Source organism: Staurois parvus, unplaced genomic scaffold, assembly GCF_062004578.1.
Source record: "Staurois parvus isolate SC_StPar_1 unplaced genomic scaffold, SC_StPar_1.0 ptg002102l, whole genome shotgun sequence".
Taxonomy (NCBI): domain Eukaryota; kingdom Metazoa; phylum Chordata; class Amphibia; order Anura; family Ranidae; genus Staurois; species Staurois parvus.
In genome coordinates, this window is record NW_028319898.1 from 5,951 (window position 1) to 27,013 (window position 21,063).

The 21,063-nt window shown below is 48.5% G+C and overlaps 1 protein-coding gene across 2 annotated transcripts; it reads left to right on the plus strand.

Moving 5' to 3' along the window:
* Positions 1-1,024: 1,024 nt before the first annotated feature.
* Positions 1,025-20,692, plus strand: LOC149432805 (pancreatic secretory granule membrane major glycoprotein GP2-like). Of its 2 annotated transcripts, XM_089664926.1 has the most exons (9): positions 1,025-1,250; positions 1,336-1,425; positions 1,672-1,889; positions 3,021-3,145; positions 3,478-3,717; positions 6,390-6,543; positions 11,272-13,781; positions 15,796-15,911; positions 17,057-17,135. In XM_089664926.1, the coding sequence occupies exons 2-7, from the start codon at positions 1,383-1,385 to the stop codon at positions 11,350-11,352; spliced, it is 861 nt and encodes a 286-aa protein (XP_089521052.1). In that variant the 5' UTR covers positions 1,025-1,250; positions 1,336-1,382; the 3' UTR covers positions 11,353-13,781; positions 15,796-15,911; positions 17,057-17,135. The 2 variants fall into 2 exon arrangements, with proteins under 2 accessions (XP_089521052.1, XP_089521051.1); XM_089664925.1 differs by lacking the exons at positions 1,025-1,250; positions 1,336-1,425; positions 1,672-1,889; ... (1 more) ...; positions 3,478-3,717; positions 6,390-6,543 and having other exon boundaries at positions 11,350-13,781; positions 17,057-20,692.
* The last annotated feature ends 371 nt before the right edge of the window (positions 20,693-21,063 follow it).

Genomic DNA, 21,063 nt, shown 5'->3' on the forward strand with positions numbered 1-21,063 from the left:
CCTTCTTTCCCTCATGAACATGCAGATCCGTCATCATTTGTTAGACGCATTTCTGCTGAATTTGTTGTTGTATTCTGTCTCTCAGTGTTACACCGAACATTCCATTGTTAGACCGATCGTTTCTGTGTGAGGGGCGAACATTCCATTGTTAGACCGATCATTTCTGTGTGAGGGGCGAACATTCCATTGTTAGACCGATCGTTTCTGTGTGAGGGGCGAACATTCCATTGTTAGACCGATCGTTTCTGTGTGAGGGGCGAACATTCCATTGTTAGACCGATCGTTTCTGTGTGAGGGGCGAACATTCCATTGTTAGACCGATCGTTTCTGTGTGAGGGGCGAACATTCCATTGTTAGACCGATCGTTTCAGTGTGAGGGAGAACATTCCATTGTTAGACCGATCGTTTCTGTGTGAGGGGCGAACATTCCATTGTTAGACCGATCGTTTCTGTGTGAGGGGCGAACATTCACCATCAGGGGGGAGCAAATACACATTTCCTGCACTGTGTATAGATAATAGATAGAGATAGAGGGATGGATAGAGGGATGGATGGATGGATGGACGGATAGATGGATGGATGGATGGAGGGATGGACAGATGGATGGAGGGATGGAGGGATGGACAGATGGATGGATGGATAGAGGAATGGATGGATGGATGGATGGATAGATGGATGGATGGATGGATAGATGGATGGATGGATGGAGGGATGGACGGATAGATGGATGGATGGATGGGTGGATGGATGGATGGAGGGATGGATGGATGGATGGATAGAGGGATGGATGGAGGGATGGACGGATAGATGGATGGAGGGATGGACGGATAGATGGATGGAGGGATGGACGGAGGGATGGATGGATGGATGGAGGGACGGATAGATGGATGGAGGGATGGATGGACGGACGGATAGATGGATGGAGGGATGGATGGATGGAGGGACGGATAGACGGATGGAGGGATGGAGGGATGGATGGAGGGATGGATGGAGGGACGGATAGATGGATGGAGGGATAGAGGTGTCTGCGGTTTATATTCTCTCTCTCTCCTCAGACTCCTGGACCCCCCCAGACTCGTCTCCTATTGGTCTCTGTTCCTCGTGTTCCGGGGAATGTTACCCGGATAATGGTTGTTCCTGTGTGGAAGGGACCATCTCGTGTCTCCCGGATGTGAACATTTCCTGCCCCGATCCGTCCCTCTGCTGCCCCCGGGGGTTATACTACAGCCCGGCCTCCTCATGCTGCACAGGTGAGGGTCCTCCTCTGTCATCTCCATCCTTCATACATGACTTCTGTGGGATTCTGTCCTCAGATTTATATTTCATGTCTTACAGAGACCCCGATCTGCGTGTCGGACTGCGCTACAGACGAGGTGTGCGACATGGGAGCGTGTGTGTGCAATTCCAGCCTTTACCAGCAGAAGAGTAAGCCCCTCCCCCTTCCCCCCCAACTCTCCCCTCCCCCCCCAACTCTCCCCTCCCCCTTCCCCGCGGTCCGTACTGTGTTGTCTGTCTGTCTGCAAACTGACCCCCATCCGGGCAGAGATGAGATTCTTTGGCTGCATTGTGGGTCCTTCACATCATTGGGGACTGCAAATTATAGGTTAGCTGCTCTGCATGCTGGGAAATTTCTGTCCGTTTCTAAAGCATAGCGCCCCCTTGTCTCTGCAGCTGTCGCCGATTTCCACCCCGCGCTGAGCTGCGATAGTGCGATGACGGTCACCGTCAGCCAATGTCTGCTCTCCTCCCTGGGATATGACCCCACATCTCTGCGTCTGAGGGACCCATCAGAGACCTGCACCACCCTTCTCCCCTACATCACCAACGGGCAGAGAGTCCTCAGTCTGCAAGCTGAAGCCACGTCCAGCTGGTGCGGGAACACGGTCACGGTAAGATCCGGTCACACACCATAGATCTGCAATACAACCGAATTCCAGACCGACACCTATATACCCACCCCTGAGCTACACCCCCACCCCCGAGCTACACCCCCACCCCCGAGCTACGCACCCACCCCCGAGCTACACCCCCACCCCCGAGCTACGCCCCCACCCCCGAGCTACGCACCCACCCCTGAGCTACGCCCCCACCCCCGAGCTACACACCCACCCCCGAGCTACACCCCCACCCCCGTGCTACGCACCCGCCCCCGAGCTACGCACCCGCCCCCGAGCTACGCACCCGCCCCCGAGCTACGCACCCGCCCCCGAGCTACGCACCCGACCCCGAGCTACACCCCCACCCCCGAGCTACGCCCCCACCCCCGAGCTACACACCCACCCCTGAGCTACACACCCACCCCCGAGCTACGCACCCACCCCCGAGCTACACCCCCACCCCCAAGCTACACACCCACCCCCGAGCTACGCCCCCACCCCTGAGCTACACACCCACCCCCACCCCTGAGCTACACATTCACATCTGAGCTACATATCCATGTCTGATCGATGTTTATAAACAATGTTACTTTGTATCTCCATCTCCCGTCTGATCGATGTTTATAAACAATGTTACTTTGTATCTCTATCTCCCGTCTGATCGATGTTTATAAACAATGTTACTTTGTATCTCTATCTCCCGTCTGATCGATGTTTATAAACAATGTTACTTTGTATCTCTATCTCCCGTCTGATCGATGTTTATAAACAATGTTACTTTGTATCTCTCTATCTCCCGTCTGATCGATGTTTATAAACAATGTTACTTTGTATCTCTCTTATCTCTCTATCTGTTGTGGGTGGGATGAGATGATCGGTGGATGAAGTTGATATCGGAGTTCTGTGGTGGATCATATGGTGAACATCAGACACTTGACTCTCTTGGATTGGACCCTCCATTGGTGGATTATTGGGAAGGGGTGTGGCCTCGTACATCTAATATCAGTTTAGGGTGACTCGTTTTTTCTGCAGAATCTCTATGAGAAATATCAATATTGATCTAGTGAGGGCAGTGGTGGTAACATAGATGATACAATGTAACATGACTGTCTCTGGTTCCTCACATCTCTGTCCTGTTTTCAGGAAGACGGATCCAGACTCTTCGTCACCAACACCATCAATATCCAAGCAAACTCCAGTGTTACCAGCAATCCAATCAGCTTCAACATCACCTGCCCGCTCTTTACAGGGACACTCCCCCTCGCCAAGTAAGGAACCCGTTACATTGTTTAGAGGAATTCATTACATTACGCAAAGTACTGGAATACGTGTTAGAAATGGCTGGGAGAACAATGTTGGGAGGGATCCTGGATCTAAGGGGTCCCCAACAGGGAGCCTCAATGGGGTTTTGTCCTGAAGGACATTTACTGGGTTTGTCCCTCTGGTGACAACTGGAGAACCGACAGGAAATCAGAACATAATCCCCAGACAAAGGTTGGGGCAGGAGGTGTTCCGGCAGAGCCGGTTGTGGTAGGTGGTGGATAGATGGACACAGATATCTGAGAGTGGTCACCGGTCTGATGGTTTTTTTTGTCTCCAGGACGGTGGTGATATCCGGAGTGAATGGGACGGGACTGTACCCCCTCACCATGGCGGCCTACAAAGATCCCCAATTTGTGACTCCCTATACATCCAATGATATGGTCCTGGGGTCAGAGATCTACGTGGCGCTGTACGCCTACTACACGGATGGGGACTACGTTCTGAGACTACAGGACTGCACTGCCAGTCCTACTGCCAATCGCAGCAACACGAAGGCTCTCCATCTAATATCACAGGGGTGAGTCTCATGTCCTTTGGTGTTCATAAGGATGAGGGGATACCCAAACAAACTACCCATAGTGCACCACTTTGGTGCCAAGGCATTTTACGCGTTTCATCAATGTCTCCGTTGTGCAGGTTGTATCTTTGAGGTTTTGTAGTCTACTCTTCTCACCAGGACCTGCGCTGGTTTTGTAGTCTACTCTTCTCACCAGGACCTGCATTGGTTTTGTAGTCTATTCTTCTCACCAGGACCTGCGCTGGTTTTGTAGTCTACTCTTCTCACCAGGACCTGCGCTGGTTTTGTAGTCTACTCTTCTCACCAGGACCTGCGCTGGTTTTGTAGTCTACTCTTCCCACCAGGACCTGCGCTGGTTTTGTAGTCTACTCTTCTCACCAGGACCTGCGTTGGTTTTGTAGTCTACTCTTCTCACCAGGACCTGCGCTGGTTTTGTAGTCTACTCTTCTCACCAGGACCTGCGCTGGTTTTGTAGTCTACTCTTCTCACCAGGACCTGCGTTGGTTTTGTAGTCTACTCTTCTCACCAGGACCTGCGCTGGTTTTGTAGTCTACTCTTCTCACCAGGACCTGCGCTGGTTTTGTAGTCTACTCTTCTCACCAGGACCTGCGCTGGTTTTGTAGTCTACTCTTCTCACCAGGACCTGCGTTGGTTTTGTAGTCTACTCTTCTCACCAGGACCTGCGCTGGTTTTGTAGTCTACTCTTCTCACCAGGACCTGCGCTGGTTTTGTAGTCTACTCTTCTCACCAGGACCTGCGCTGGTTTTGTAGTCTATTCTTCTCACCAGGACCTGCGCTGGTTTTGTAGTCTATTCTTCTCACCAGGACCTGCGCTGGTTTTGTAGTCTATTCTTCTCACCAGGACCTGCGCTGGTTTTGTCCAATTGTTTTCATTCTGAGGGGGTTTTATATAATGTAACACATGGTGTCCTATGGGGTAGGCTACACAAGGATCACGTAGCAGCCATTGATTGCCCATAACGGTGCATTGAGATGTCCTTGGAGAGTTTTTACAACACCAGGCTAAACATGTGTAGTGTATGTAGTAGGGAGCTGTGTGTTCCATGTATTTCATATGTTCCATGGGGTTTAAGATCCATCACTGCCCCTAGAAATTCAGCCTCTTTATGCCTTGACATTCCTCCTTACCTCCTTAGACCAGGTCTGTCCAGGACAGTACGGTCTCCTGTTGACTTGTCACCATCCACAGGCAGCTTAACTCTTCAAAAACAAACATGTCTATGCTTGCCTGCTGTGTGTAGTGGTTGTGCACAGAGCAGCCCAGATCCTCCTCTTCTTGGGTGTCCCGGCTCCAGGCCCCTCCTTCTTGTCAGGTGCCCCCACAGCAAGCAGCTTGCTGTGGAGGCACCGGCTGCTTCATGTGTTCATTTGCACATGGAGCCACGCCCTCTCTCTTCTCATTGGCTCACTAGCTGTGATTGACAGAAGTGGGAGCCAATGGCTCTCGCTTCTGTCTCAGCCAATGAGGAGAGGGAGTCCCAGGATAGTCGAGACTCCAGTGCACATCGCTGGGTCAAGAGGAGGCTTAGGATAGTATTGGGGGGGGGGGGGGGGGGGATAGAATGCATGAAGGGAAAAAACCCTGAGCCCTTAGAACCACTTTATCATCAGAACAACAGCTGAGACCATTAGGCTGGCCATAGATGGATCGAAATTTGGCCGGTTCAGTAGTGACAGCCGAATATTCGACCCTCTATGGCCAGTCCTGTTCAAAAGCAGCTTTATGGTAAGACATGAAGGACTCATTAATAATTTGGGGTTTTATGGTGGTACTGGTTCTTCTTGGTGTAAAGTTTGGGCTCCACAAATAGGCAGAACAACAGCTGAGACCATTAGGCTGGCCATAGATGGATCGAAATTTGTCCAGTTTAGCAGGGCCCAGCCAAATATTCAACCCCCTATGGCCAGTCCTGTTTGAAAGCAGCTTTATGGCAAAACATGAAGGCATTATCAATAATTTGGGTTTTTATGGTGGTACTGGTTCTTCTAGGTCTAGAGTTTGGTCTCCAGAAAATAGCAGAAGAGCAAGTAACATCATAAAAACCCAAATTATTGATAATGCCTTCATGTTCTATCATAAAGCTGCTTTTGAACAGGACTGGCCATGGATGGATCACAATTCGCCTGGTCCCAGCTAAACTGGACACATTTCGATCCATCTGATGGTCCTGCCTAATGGTCTCAGCTGTTCTGTTATTTGTGGAGACCAAACTTTACACCAAGAAGAACCAGTACCACCATAAAACCCAACTTATGAATAACTCCTTCATGGTGTACCATAAAGCCGGCACGTTTGGATGGCGTACTGCACAGGATTGGACTTTTCAGGATAACGAAGATTAGAATACACAAAATTTGTCCCAGGGGTTGGGGGTGGGGGACTTTTATTAACATTTTCAGATGTGAAGAAGGGAATACACAAATTTGTTTCACCTCGTCAATTGACTGCAATGCGTCCAAAGTCGTTAGAATTTTACCCAAATTTTGGGGAAATGGAAATTTTGAAATTTGCTCCACCCCTTGTGATCATATCTGTTCCAGGCTGCTCAGCACAGACCTGACGCCATACTGCATGTGTGGATGATTTTGTCGGGTTGTCTGTTGAACCATCAGAACGTTTCTTGAGACCGTATCCCTTTTCTTGCCTATAGTTGTGCCACTGACAGCTTGACCCAGATAATACAGAATGGGAACTCGGCGGAGGTCAGGATGAAGATCAGTTCCTCACAGTTCCGGGATTTCACCACCATATCTCTGTTCTGTGACGCCCGGCTTTGTGTGAAGAGCGGAGAACAATGCACTGTGGTGAGTGAGATACAGGGAATTCCTGAGTAGCTGCACTGCTACAGACAGAAGACCTTGACCTTGTGCTGACTGACCTGGACCAAGTATGTACAGCAGAAACCCCGACCTCTGACCTCATGCTTGTTTCATGTCCTAAAGGAAGTCAGCAATTACAGTATACATACAGTCAGGTCCATAAATATTGGGACATGGACACAGTTCTAACATTTTTGGCTCTATACACCACCACAATGGATTTGAAATGAAACGAACAAGATGAGCTTTAACTGCAGACTGTCAGCTTTAATTTGAGTGTATATACATCCAAATCAGGTGAACGGTGTAGGAATGACAACAATTTGCATATGTGCCTCCCACTTGTTAAGGGACCAAAAGTAATGGGACAATTGGCTTCTCAGCTGTTCCATGGCCAGGTGTGCGTTATTCCCTCGTCCCAATTACAATGAGCAGATAAAAGGTCCAGAGTTCATTTCAAGTGTGCTATTTGCATTTGGAATCTGTTGCTGTCAACTCTCAAGATGAGATCCAAAGAGCTGTCACTATCAGTGAAGCCATCATTAGGCTGAAAAAACAAAACAAACCCATCAGAGAGATAGCAAAAACATTAGGCGTGGCCAAAACAACTGTTTGGAACAATTCTTAAAAAGAAGGAACGCACCGGTGAGCTCAGCAACACCAAAAGACCCGGAAGACCACGGAAAACAACTGTGGTGGATGACCGAAGAATTCTTTCCCTGGTGAAGAAAACACCCTTCACAACAGTTGGCCGGATCAAGAACACCCTCCAGGAGGTAGGTGTATGTGTGTCAAAGTCACCAATCAAGAGAAGACTTCACCAGAGTGAATACAGAGGGTTCACCACAAGATGGAAACCATTGGTGAGCCTCAAACACAGGAAGGCCAGATTAGAGTTTGCCAAACGACATGTAAAAAAGCCTTCACAGTTCTGGAACAACATCCTATGGACAGATGAGACCGACATCAACTTGTACCAGAGTGATGGGAAGAGAAGAGTATGGAGAAGGAACTGCTCATGGTCCTCAGCATACCACCTCATCAGTGATCATGGTGGTGGTAGTGTCATGGCGTGGGCATGTATGGCTGCCAATGGAACTGCTTCTCTTGTATTTATTGATGATGTGACGGCTGACAGAAGCAGCCGGATGAATTGTGAAGTGTTTCGGGAATATTATCGGCTCATATTCAGCCAAATGCTTCACAACTCATTGGACGCTTCACAGTGCAGATGGACAATGACCCAAAGCAGACTGCAAAAGCAGCCAAAGAAGTGGAATGTTCTGCAATGGCCAATCACCTGACCTGAATCCGATGGAGCATTTCACTTGCTGAAGACAAAACTGAAGGGAAAATGCCCCAAGAACAAGCAGGAACTGAAGACAGTTGCAGTAGAGGCCTGGCAGAGCATCACCAGGGATGACACCCAGCGTCTGGGGATGTCTATGCGTTCCACACTTCAGGCTGTCATTGACTGCAAAGGATTTGCAACCAAGTATTAAAAAGTGAAAGTTTGATTTATGATTATTATTCTGTCCCATTACTTTTGGTCCCTTAACAAGTGGGAGGCACATATGCAAACTGTTGTAATTCCTACACCGTTCACCTGATTTGGATGTAAATACCCTCAAATTAAAGCTGACAGTCTGCAGTTAAAGCACATCTTGTTTGTTTCATTTCAAATCCATTGTGGTGTATAGAGCCAAAAATGTTAGAATTGTGTCCATGTCCCAATATTTATGGACCTGACCGTATTTCTATCAGTACCGGTTCCCTCATCTCTAGGAGAACCTCCATGTCAGAGCCATCAGCAAATCTGAAGAGATTGGAGGCTAAAGCCTTGACATTTCCCTTTTATATTCCAGCTTGGCCCCATCCCCCATCTGCCTACCTGGAATACCTGTTGGTCCTTTAGTTTGATGGGCAGTGATTGAGAAAATTTGGCAAACTAGCCAAGCTCAGCTTTTTACAGGGAAAGTGAAGATTTGCAAATAACTTCAGCTGCCAATTTCACTTTAAAGCCTCCCAACAATACTGTAGATTATCCAGAACCACCTACATTTCCCTCCAGTACAAGGCTGACCCAAGTCCAGGCGTTTGCTGCACCATTGTCTCTATTAGAACCATTGCAGGGGCCACCTGACCCCAGTTCATGGCACTTTCTATGTCAGTGTCTCTATTAGATCCATTGTAGGAACCAGCTGACCCCAGTCTATGGAGCTCACTACATCAATATCTTTATAAGATTCATCATAAGGGCGGGAATTGACCCCAGCAAATGGCATTTGGGGTGCCAATGTCATTATTAGATCCACTGAAGGGGTCGGCTGACCCCAGTCTATGGTGTTTACTGCATCAATGTCTCTATAAGATCCATTGTAGGAACCAGCTGACCCCAGTCTATGGAGCTCACTGCATTAATATCTTTGTAATATTCATCTTGGGGGGCGAACTGACCCCAGTAAATGGCATTTGGGGTGCCAATATCATTATTAGATCTTTTGTGGGGGCCGACTGACCCCAATCTGGATCTCTCTGCATCAGTTTCTATATAAGACTCATTGTAGGGGCCAGCTAACCCCAGTCTATGGCGTTTACTGCATCAGAACCTCTATAAGACTCATTGTAGGGGTCGGCTGACCCCAGTTTATGACGTTCACCTCGTCAGTATCTCTATAAGACCCATTGGGGGGGCGGTTGACCCAAGTCTAAGGCATTTACCTCATCAGTGTCTCTATAAGACCCATTGTATGGGCGGCTGACCCTAGTCAATGGAGTTCACTGCATCAGAACCTCTATAAGATTCATTGTAGGGGGTGGCTGACCCTAGTCAATGGAGTTCACTGCATCACAACCTCTATAAGACTCATTGTAGGGGGCGGCTGACCCTAGTCTATGGAGTTCACTGCATCAGAACCTCTATAAGATTCATTGTAGGGGGCGGCTGACCCTAGTCTATGGAGTTCACTGCATCAGAACCTCTATAAGATTCATTGTAGGGGGTGGCTGACCCTAGTCTATGGAGTTCACTGCATCAGAACCTCTATAAGATTCATTGTAGGGGGTGGCTGACCCTAGTCTATGGAGTTCACTGCATCAGAACCTCTATAAGATTCATTGTAGGTGGTGGCTGACCCTAGTCAATGGAGTTCACTGCATCACAACCTCTATAAGATTCATTGTAGGGGGGCGGCTGACCCTAGTCTATGGAGTTCACTGCATCAGAACCTCTATAAGATTGATTGTAGGGGGTGGTTGGCCCTAGTCTATAGAGTTCACTGCATCAGAACCTCTATAAGATTCATTGTAGGTGGTGGCTGACCCTAGTCTATGGAGTTCACTGCATCAGAACCTCTATAAGATTCATTGTAGGGGGTGGCTGACCCTAGTCTATGGAGTTCACTGCATCAGAACCTCTATAAGATTCATTGTAGGTGGTGGCTGACCCTAGTCAATGGAGTTCACTGCATCACAACCTCTATAAGATTCATTGTAGGGGGGCGGCTGACCCTAGTCTATGGAGTTCACTGCATCAGAACCTCTATAAGATTGATTGTAGGGGGTGGTTGGCCCTAGTCTATAGAGTTCACTGCATCAGAACCTCTATAAGATTCATTGTAGGTGGTGGCTGACCCTAGTCTATGGAGTTCACTGCATCAGAACCTCTATAAGATTCATTGTAGGGGGCGGCTGACCCTAGTCTATGGAGTTCACTGCATCAGAACCTCTATAAGATTGATTGTAGGTGGTGGCTGACCCTAGTCTATGGAGTTCACTGCATCAGAACCTCTATAAGATTGATTGTAGGTGGTGGCTGACCCTGGTCTATGGAGTTCACTGCATGAGAACCTCTATAAGATTCATTGTAGGGGGTGGCTGACCCTAGTCAATGGAGTTCACTGCATCAGAACCTCTATAAGATTCATTGTAGGGGGCGGCTGACCCTAGTCTATGGAGTTCACTGCATCACAACCTCTATAAGATTCATTGTAGGTGGTGGCTGACCCTAGTCTATGGAGTTCACTGCATCAGAACCTCTATAAGATTGATTGTCGGGGGCGGCTGACCCTAGTCTATGGAGTTCACTGCATCAGAACCTCTATAAGATTCATTGTAGGGGGTGGCTGACCCTAGTCTATGGAGTTCACTGCATCAGAACCTCTATAAGATTCATTGTAGGGGGTGGCTGACCCTAGTCTATGGAGTTCACTGCATCACAACCTCTATAAGATTCATTGTAGGTGGTGGCTGACCCTAGTCTATGGAGTTCACTGCATCAGAACCTCTATAAGATTCATTGTAGGTGGTGGCTGACCCTAGTCTATGGAGTTCACTGCATCAGAACCTCTATAAGATTCATTGTAGGGGGCGGCTGACCCTAGTCTATGGAGTTCACTGCATCACAACCTCTATAGAATTGATTGTAGGTGTTGGCTGACCCTGACCTATGGAGTTCACTGTGTCATTGCCTCTAAGATCCATTGTAGGAGCTGGCTGACCCCATTTTATGTTTACCTCATCAGAGTCTCTATAGGATCGATTGTAAGGGCTGGCTGACCCCAGTCTATGGTATTTGGTGCGCCGCACTGTCAGTGTCTCTATGAGATATATTGGGGGCCATGTCCTGCCACTCGGATGTAATGCTGAAAATCCATGCTCTGTGTATTTCCCCCTTCCCCAGTGATGATTTATTCCTTTCACTTCTCTCCACAGTGTAAGGAATCACAGTCTTTCAGCATGGGGGTCACAGAACTCCAACTAGACCTGAAGACGAAAGGTAACGCACAACAGTAAGAGCCAAGCCCAACTGTCAGTGGGCACACAGGCTGCTCTGTTTAAAGACTGCCAACAAATGGGTGCAAAAAAACAGTCCTGCTAGGCCCCCAGCACTAAGTTCTTTTGGTATTGGGGTAATGTAGTTCAAATCTCTTCTACAGTTCACTTTTATGGGGTAAAGGGGTGTCAACTGGTCACTTGGCCAATATAGGGTTATATTTGGCTCCCTACAAATTGGCCAGGTCTGGGGCAGTTCAAAGTTTTCATTGGCTTACCTCCTCAACAGATCACCCGAAGAACTTTTATGAAAGTTTGTAGATGGACAAAACACTGACACTGGGGTGGGGTTCAGAGACATCAGCTCTGATTGGCTGCATGTAATGAATAGGATAAGAGACAGGTACTCTTCATTGGCTTTTGGGTTATGGCACATTATATGATGGTTACCCAGAGCAGCCATTGTTGGGTTTTGGCACATTCTATGGCTGGTCACCCAGAGCAGCCATTGTTGGGTTTTGGTGCATTCTATGGCTGGTCACCCAGAGCAGCCATTGTTGGGTTTTGGCACATTTTATGACTGGTCACCCAGAGCAGCCATTGTTGGGTTTTGGTGCATTCTATGACTGGTCACCCAGAGCAGCCATTGTTGGGTTTTGGAACATTCTATGACTGGTCACCCAGAGCAGCCATTGTTGGGTTTTGGCATATTCTATGACTGGTCACCCAGAGCAGCCATTGTTGGGTTTTGGCACATTTTATGACTGGTCACCCAGAGCAGCCATTGTTGGGTTTTGGTGCATTCTATGACTGGTCACCCAGAGCAGCCATTGTTGGGTTTTGGAACATTCTATGACTGGTCACCCAGAGTAGCCATTGTTGGGTTATGGCACATTTTATGGCTGGTCATTGAGAGCAGCCATTGTTGGGTTATGGCACATGATATGGCAGGTCACCCAGAGCAGCCATTGTTGGGTTATGCCACATTATATGGCGGATCACCCAAAGCTGGGTTATGCCACATTATATGGCGGATCACCCAAAGCAGCCATTGTTGGGTTATGGCACATTATATGGTGGGTCACCCAAAGCAGCCATTGTTGGGTTATGGCACATTTCATGGCAGGTCATCCAGGGCAGCCATTGTTGGGTTATGGCACATTTCATGGCAGGTCATCCAGGGCAGCCATTGTTGGGTTTGTACAATGTATCCTCTGTTGTTCTCCTGTCTGTTGTCTTGTCCTCTGTCCCTGTCTGTCCTTGTCTGCGTGTTTTTCCCTGATCCCGATTTCTCCTCCTAATACTAACCACTTAAAATATGAGCGCCGATCATGCCAGGACCATCAAAGAAAACAATATTTAAAAATTATTTAAAATTTAAAATTATGAAACACCGACACGGTTGAGTTTGCGAACATCGAATAATTGCTCCGAAAGCTTGAAATGCTGTATAAAAGTGGACCTGTCATCCGAGAAGCCAATAATTTGATGTCTCTCAATAAACAGAAATAAAAAAATATTGTAAAACTAAAAAAAAGGCAGATACATATTATAAAAAAGCTGACTCCTAATGATCACATGACCGCCATCATGGCAGGAGTCACATGACTTCTGACTCCAAAAAGGCATTTGTGCTACAATAGCCCTGATGAAGGCCAAGGATCAGGATGGAGGTATTGTGGGGTCAGAGGTCAGTTTTAAGGTACTAAGATATTAAGAAAATGTTGACACAATGTTGAAGGATGATGGTCCTCTCAGCATTAGCTTCATTGGATGGACATTAGATTGGCCCTTCCTAGCTGACCCAGTTTTTGGCTGGGTTGGTTGACAATCTGATGTCTGTGAGGCACCAGTAGACACAACTGGCCAAGACTTGGAGGTAGCGAATGATGGGGTTGTAAAACCTTATCTGATTGCCAAGCCTGCCTACGCGGTTGCAGTGACACCCCTCCCCCACCATGCTAAGTTTAGGGACCTACCAGCTCACAGCGATACCGAATCACACCGAATCAAAACAGCGAAAAAATGCGATTTTACAAGCTCGGAGCATTCTTATATTTGGACGGGAAGGCTACATATTGTACCTGCATCTGATTGACATCCTCAAGAGTCTCCTTCCCCCGGCTGCAGAAAGACCAACCAACTCATCTGTAATACGCACCTCATATGAAGAAACCGTTGGATGACTTTTCGGTAAGTGTTTGATAAATTGTCCTCTCTGAGTCCTCATCTTCAGGTGTGTGACACATTACGATTTGTATTTCTAGTTTTGCACAATATGGCTGACAGCCAGTGACACCATATGCAGAATGTGAGAGTCCCAGCAGGAGACATTCGGAGAGATAGGCCTAGAGAAGCTCTTGTGCCACCCGTCCCATGTGGGAGGATTAAGGATTCCTGCCATCTCCGCTCTCTGCTTCCACCACCAGTAATGGAGGGGATATCTGAAAGTGAGTTTTGATGTCATTATTTTATCTCCTTGCTTTACCAGATTTCCATATTTTCACTGCAATACGTATTTTGTTGACTGGTTGTTAAATGCTTTCTCTGGTGTCTGCCTTTGTGTAGTTTTTGGTCAGACCTGCCTGGTGGAGGTGTGCTGATAGGGAGGATCAGGAAAGCTCAATCACACACTATGTACAGTATATCATGGCTTTCTTGTGTTCACATACAATCACATATAGAGAAGGCCTTTAGAAAGATGAACACGTTCGTTTTTTTTCTATTTCTGTCTCTGGCAATTCCTAAGGCAACCTAGGCATGAATCTAGGGTCTGCTGGTTGTCCTCAGCCTGAGCTTTCATGAACCTGCAGTAAACCAGGAGTGGAGCATAACTGGTGAAATCTACGTACTGTCCTGTATCTTCCCAAGGGAGCATGAACTTGAAGGCAGTTGATGTCTGAGAGGAAGGGGCCATTCCCATATGGATGTTGGGTTGGCTTTGTGCCCACTGCAGTCCATAACAGTCTCAGTTGAAGACATGGGGGACCAATTCTTCTATCTTGCCTAAGACCCCATTCTGGCTTAACCTGTTTCTGATCCTTGCTCCTGCTGGGGAGATTTATTCCCACTTCCAATCCTGATGACCACACAGAATGTATGGGGTCTACAGAGGTGCCATTATGGGATCTACATGGGTGCCAGCATGGGGTTTCCAGAGATGGAGGTATGTGATCTTCAGAGGTATTGGTATAGGGTGGCCAGAGGTGCCAGTATGAGTTCTCTATGAAGCGCCAAAGAGGAGTCTCCAGAGGTGTTGGTATGGTGTCTACAAAAATGCTGATATGGAGTTTTTCCACGTTCTAGTATAATGACTCCATAGGTGTATGTATGGTATTTTCAGAGGTATCAGTATAGGGTCGCCAGATGTTCTCACTTGGGATCTTCAGAGCTGCCAGTATGGGGGTGGCAAGAGGTGCCAGTATGGGGTCTCCAGAGGTCCCAGTGTGATGTCTCTAAAGGTGCCAGTATGGGGGGCGGAGGGGGGAGGTCTGCAGAGGTGCCAGTATGAGGTTGCCAGAGGAGCCAGTGTGGCGTCCCCAGTATGGGGTCTCCAGAGGTGCCAGTGTGGTGTCTTCAGATGGGCCAGTATTGGAGTTATCAGTGTGGTGTTGCCAGAGGTGCCAGTATGGGGTTTGTCAGTGTGGTGTCTCCAGAGGTGCCAGTATGGTGTCTCCAGAGGTGTCAGTACAGGGTCACCAGAGGTGCCAGTATGGGGTCTCCAGAGGTGTCAGTACAGGGTCACCAGAGGTGTCAGTATTGGATGCCAGTATGGGGTGCCTAGAGGTGCCAGTATATGGTTGCCAGAGATGCCAGTGTAGGGTCTCCAGCGGTGCCAGTGTGGGGTCTCCAGCAGTGCCAGTGAGAGGGGTTTCCAGAGGTGTAAGTATGGGGTTGCCAGTATGTTGTCTCCAGAGGTACCAGTATGGGGTTGCCAGTGTGGTGTCTCCAGAGGTGCCAGTATGGGGTCACTAGTATGTTGTCTCCAGGGGTGCCAATATGGGGTCACCAGTATGTTATCTTCAGAGGTGCCAGTGTGGGGTCTCCAGTATGGGTTCTCCAGAGGTACCAGTATGGGGTCCCCAGTATGCTGTCTCCAGAGGTGCCAGTGTGGTGTCTCCAGAGGTGCCAGTATGGGGTCCCCAGTATGCTGTCTCCAGAGGTGCCAGTGTGGTGTCTCCAGAGGTGCCAGAATAGGGTCTCCAGTGGTGCCAATATGGGGTATCCAGCAGTTCCAATATGGAGTCTCCAGAGGTGCCATTACATTTGGATAAAATAGAATGATTGGCTTATTGGCTCAGGATACACCAGGAAAGCTCACAAAGTAAAAGGACCCCCTGCCCCCCCCCCTCGCCCCCCAACACCTGGTTCAGAGACAAGTCTATAATGTATTTCCCATTATTTCCTGTCTTGAGGACAACAGGAAAAAGTCCGCTCAATCTATAAAAAGGGTTTTTATTTCAGATCGACTTGAAGCTGCTGATTTCTGTCAAGGCAGAGGAACAAATAAAATCGTTGGACAGGACTGTACATACCACTGGGGATCGGCTCTGCTGTACCATCACAGACAGTGCTGGCAGGTCAGTACTACAGGCAATAGCCCCCCAGGCCACTGATTGGCTAGGTTCTTGTTTGTGGGAGGAGCCTCATCATCAGTATCTACAATGTACATACCTGTGAGATCAGGGACCCATACTACATACAAGAGGACCTGTCTACTTCCAGAGATTAGACTATCCAAGAGGATTACTCACTTCCTAAATACCATCAGATAGCGTACACTCCCCTTCACCATAATATAGATCTCATTCCTTCCAAATAATCCCGGATCACCATGGCCATGGATTTCGAGGAAAGCCTCCAACCCTTTTATTGATCAGTCTGCTGTATTTTCACATTTCAAGCCCACCTCTAGCTCTTGTCCAGGTTTTGGATGGAGCTGGATCTTCTGGAAGGTTCCTATTGCTTTTGGTGTCCCCACTGGGGAGATTCCCGTTTTGTCACCAGGACAGGAAATGAGAGGGGATCCCCCAGCATGACGTGACTGATCCCCCCTCCATTTAAAGGACCTCCATACCTAGACCATTTTGCCAGGAGGACACACAGGAACCATCTGAACAGCTGACATGTATTTCTGAGGGTGGCTGTGGATAGCTAGGCAGCTTCCAGCAGTGGTGGCCTTCAGTCAATGGAAAGGATGGAATGAGACACCCCTGCTGATCATTGATAGCACAGGGCCAGTGCAAAACCTTCCCGCTTTTTGTGAGAAGAAGAACCCACCTCTTCCCCGATGCGATCAGGCAGAAGCTTCAGAAGCTCAGATATCTAGTGATTAATCCATAGTAGCTCCAATCACTCAATAAACAGAAGGAACTCTATGACCATGGCCTCCCATGGGGCTACATTAGGATATTGAACATATAGAGGTACCCGTAGGTGAACAGGAAGTGGTGTTGGTCTTGGGGACACCATTGGAGGTGAGAAGACAATATGACTGATGTAGGTAACCTTGACAATGCGACATTTATCGAAACTCCAGAAGACATATTTCTTGACTATACGTCACACAAGTCACATGTCATGAGTCTGATCGATTATTCTGTACGGATCCGAGTAGTGTGATCGGTCTTCTATATACCCCCCTAGTAGCTCTGACATAGCAGTAGCGCAGTGTTTGACTTCTGATATTTCATATTTTAGTGACTCCTTTCTTCTCCTCCCGCAGGTTCTTCATCGTTGCGGACATTTCCGGAAAGAAAAGGCGACTTTTTTTTCTTGAACAACCAATAAAATATCCAATAAGATATTCTGATTCCCTCCTTCTTCTATGTTGTTGTATATGATGAGTTCTGGTCATGAAGACGCCGTCACAGCCGGAGCGTTCTTTATATTGTATTATAGGGATCACCTCCCATCCAGCTCAGGCTGGAATCCAAACTGGGGCCCCTGTGCTGTGATTCTAGAGCCTCTGACACACTGTGGTCCCTGTTTTCATAGGTTGTCCCATGGTGGGCGGGCTTATGTCTATATATGGTCAAGTAAAAGTCACATATAAATGTTCATCTCTCCTCGGTGTAATATGTTATAATGTGTCTCCGATGAGTGAAGTGATTGTCCAATCAGAGTGCAAGAAAGACCCCCATCCCAATGTAGTATGCAGCAGGTGCTCAGTTGGATTCCCTCATTCCGGACCCCTTTACCTGTAACCTATCCACCATTACCACAAATCCTCCTGGGTATTGGGGCGCTGGAGAGCCCTTGGCTCTGGAATGGTGTATGGAGGTTCCTTCAAACCTTAATCCAATACTGGAGGTGAAAAAGACTGGTGTCAGTATATTACGGGGCCCGGCTCCCAACCCTCCCAATATACAGGTATCAGTTTATATCCAACTAATAACACTGAACCTTGGGTTACCCCACTGACCCCCCAGACCATTCAGAGTATGAATCATTAACCACTACTCTCTGAATACAATCTTTTATCCAGTTTTCTATCCATTTACATTCAGATTTTTCGAGCCCATAGACTTTACCTTACAGATTAGCCGTGTGTGGGGAACTGTGTCAAACACTTTTGCAAAATCCACGTATACCACGTCCACCGCCACCCCTCTGTCCAAGTATAACACGTCCACCGCCACCCCTCTGTCCAAGTATACCACGTCCACAGCCACCCCTCTGTCCAAGTATAACACGTCCACCGCCACCCCTCTGTCCAAGTATACCATGTCCACAGCCACCCCTCTGTCCAAGTATACCACGTCCACAGTCACCCCTCTGTCCAAGTATACCACGTCCACCGCCACCCCTCTGTCCAAATATACCACATCCACAGCCACCCATCTGTCCAAGTATATCACGTCCACCGCCACCCCTCTGTCCAAGTATACCACGTCCACCGCCACCCCTCTGTCCAAGTATACCACGTCCACCGCCACCCCTCTGTCCAAGTATACCACGTCCACCGCCACCCCTCTGTCCAAGTATACCACGTCCACCGCCACCCCTCTGTCCAAGTATACCACGTCCACCGCCCCCCCTCTGTCCAAGTATACCACGTCCACCGCCCCCCCTCTGTCCAAGTATACCACGTCCACAGCCTCCCCTCTGTCCAAGTATACCACATCCACCGCCACCCCTCTGTCCAAATATACCACGTCCACCGCCACCCCTCTGTCCAAATATACCATGTCCACAGCCACCCCTCTGTCCAAGTATATCACGTCCACCGCCACCCCTCTGTCCAAGTATACCACATCCACCACCATCCCTCTATCCAAGTATACCACGTCCACAGTCACCCCTCTGTCCAAGTATACCACGTCCACCGCCACCCCTCTGTCCAAATATACCACATCCACAGCCACCCCTCTGTCCAAGTATACCACGTCCACTGCCACCCCTCTGTCCAAGTATACCACATCCACCACCATCCCTCTATCCAAGTATACCATGTCCACCGCCACCCCTCTGTCCAAGTATACCACGTCCACCGCCCCCCCTCTGTCCAAGTATACCACGTCCACCGCCACCCCTCTGTCCAAGTATACCACGTCCACCGCCACCCTTCTGCCCAAGTATACCACGTCCACAGCCTCCCCTCTGTCCAAGTATACCACGTCCACCACCACCCCTCTGTCCAAGTATACCACGTCCACCGCCACCCCTCTGTCCAAGTATACCACGTCCACCGCCACCCCTCTGTCCAAGTATACCACGTCCACCGCCACCCCTCTGTCCAAATATACCACATCCACAGCCACCCCTCTGTCCAAGTATATCACGTCCACCGCCACCCCTCTGTCCAAGTATACCACATCCACCACCATCCCTCTATCCAAGTATACCACGTCCACAGTCACCCCTCTGTCCAAGTATACCACGTCCACCACCACCCCTCTGTCCAAGTATACCACATCCACCACCATCCCTCTATCCAAGTATACCACGTCCACAGTCACCCCTCTGTCCAAGTATACCACGTCCACCGCCACCCCTCTGTCCAAATATACCACATCCACAGCCACCCCTCTGTCCAAGTATACCACGTCCACTGCCACCCCTCTGTCCAAGTATACCACATCCACCACCATCCCTCTATCCAAGTATACCATGTCCACCGCCACCCCTCTGTCCAAGTATACCACGTCCACCGCCCCCCCTCTGTCCAAGTATACCACGTCCACCGCCACCCCTCTGTCCAAGTATACCACGTCCACCGCCACCCTTCTGCCCAAGTATACCACGTCCACAGCCTCCCCTCTGTCCAAGTATACCACGTCCACCACCACCCCTCTGTCCAAGTATACCACGTCCACCGCCACCCCTCTGTCCAAGTATACCACGTCCACCGCCACCCCTCTGTCCAAGTATACCACGTCCACCGCCACCCCTCTGTCCAAATATACCACATCCACAGCCACCCCTCTGTCCAAGTATATCACGTCCACCGCCACCCCTCTGTCCAAGTATACCACATCCACCACCATCCCTCTATCCAAGTATACCACGTCCACAGTCACCCCTCTGTCCAAGTATACCACGTCCACCACCACCCCTCTGTCCAAGTATACCACATCCACCACCATCCCTCTATCCAAGTATACCACGTCCACAGTCACCCCTCTGTCCAAGTATACCACGTCCACCGCCACCCCTCTGTCCAAATATACCACATCCACAGCCACCCCTCTGTCCAAGTATATCACGTCCACCGCCACCCCTCTGTCCAAGTATACCACGTCCACCGCCATCCCTCTGTCCAAGTATACCACATCCACCGCCACCCCTCTGTCCAAGTATACCACATCCACCGCCACCCCTCTGTCCAAGTATACCACATCCACCGCCACCCCTCTGTCCAAGTGTACCACATCCACAGCCACCCCTCTGTCCAAGTATACCACATCCACCACCACCCCTCTGTCCAAGGTTTTGCTCACCTCCTCATAAAAAGAAATCAGATTTGTGTGACAACTTCTGTCTTTCATGACTCCATGCTGTCTGTTACAATATTTTTTTCCAGCAAGAACTCCTCTCTGTGGTCTTTTATTAAACTCTCCAGTATCTTCCCAACTATAGAAGTGAAACTAACAGCTCTATAATTACTTGGGAAAGATTTTGTCCCCTTTTGTAAATATTGGCCCCACATTGGCCTTACACCAATCCCGTGGTACTATGCCAGTCATTAACCATTTGAATACCAAGCAATTTTACCCCCCTTCCTGCCCCCAGGCCATTTTTCAGGTTTCAGCGCTCTCACACTTTGAATGACAATTGCGCGGTCATACAACATTGTACCCAAACTAAAATGTTATCATTTTCTTCACACAACTAGAGCTTTCTTTTGGTGGTATTTAATCACCGCTGGGGTTTTTTATTTTTTGCTAAATTAACAAAAAAAGACCAAAAATGTTGAAAAAAAACCACATTTTTCTTTGTTTCTGTTATAAAAGTTTACAAATAAATAATTGTTCTTTATAAATTTAGGCCGAGATGTATTCTGCTCCATGTCTTTGGGGAAAATAACCCAAATTAGATGTATTATTTATCTGTAGGAAAGTTATAGAGTTCACAAACTATGGGATAGATCTGAAAATTGATCAATCCTGAAGTACTGACAGCCAATCTAATTTCTTGAGGTCCAAGAATGTCAGAATACTACAGATATCCCCAAATGTCAGCACAGTACAGATATCCCCAAATGTCAGGACGGGACAGATATCCCCCAAA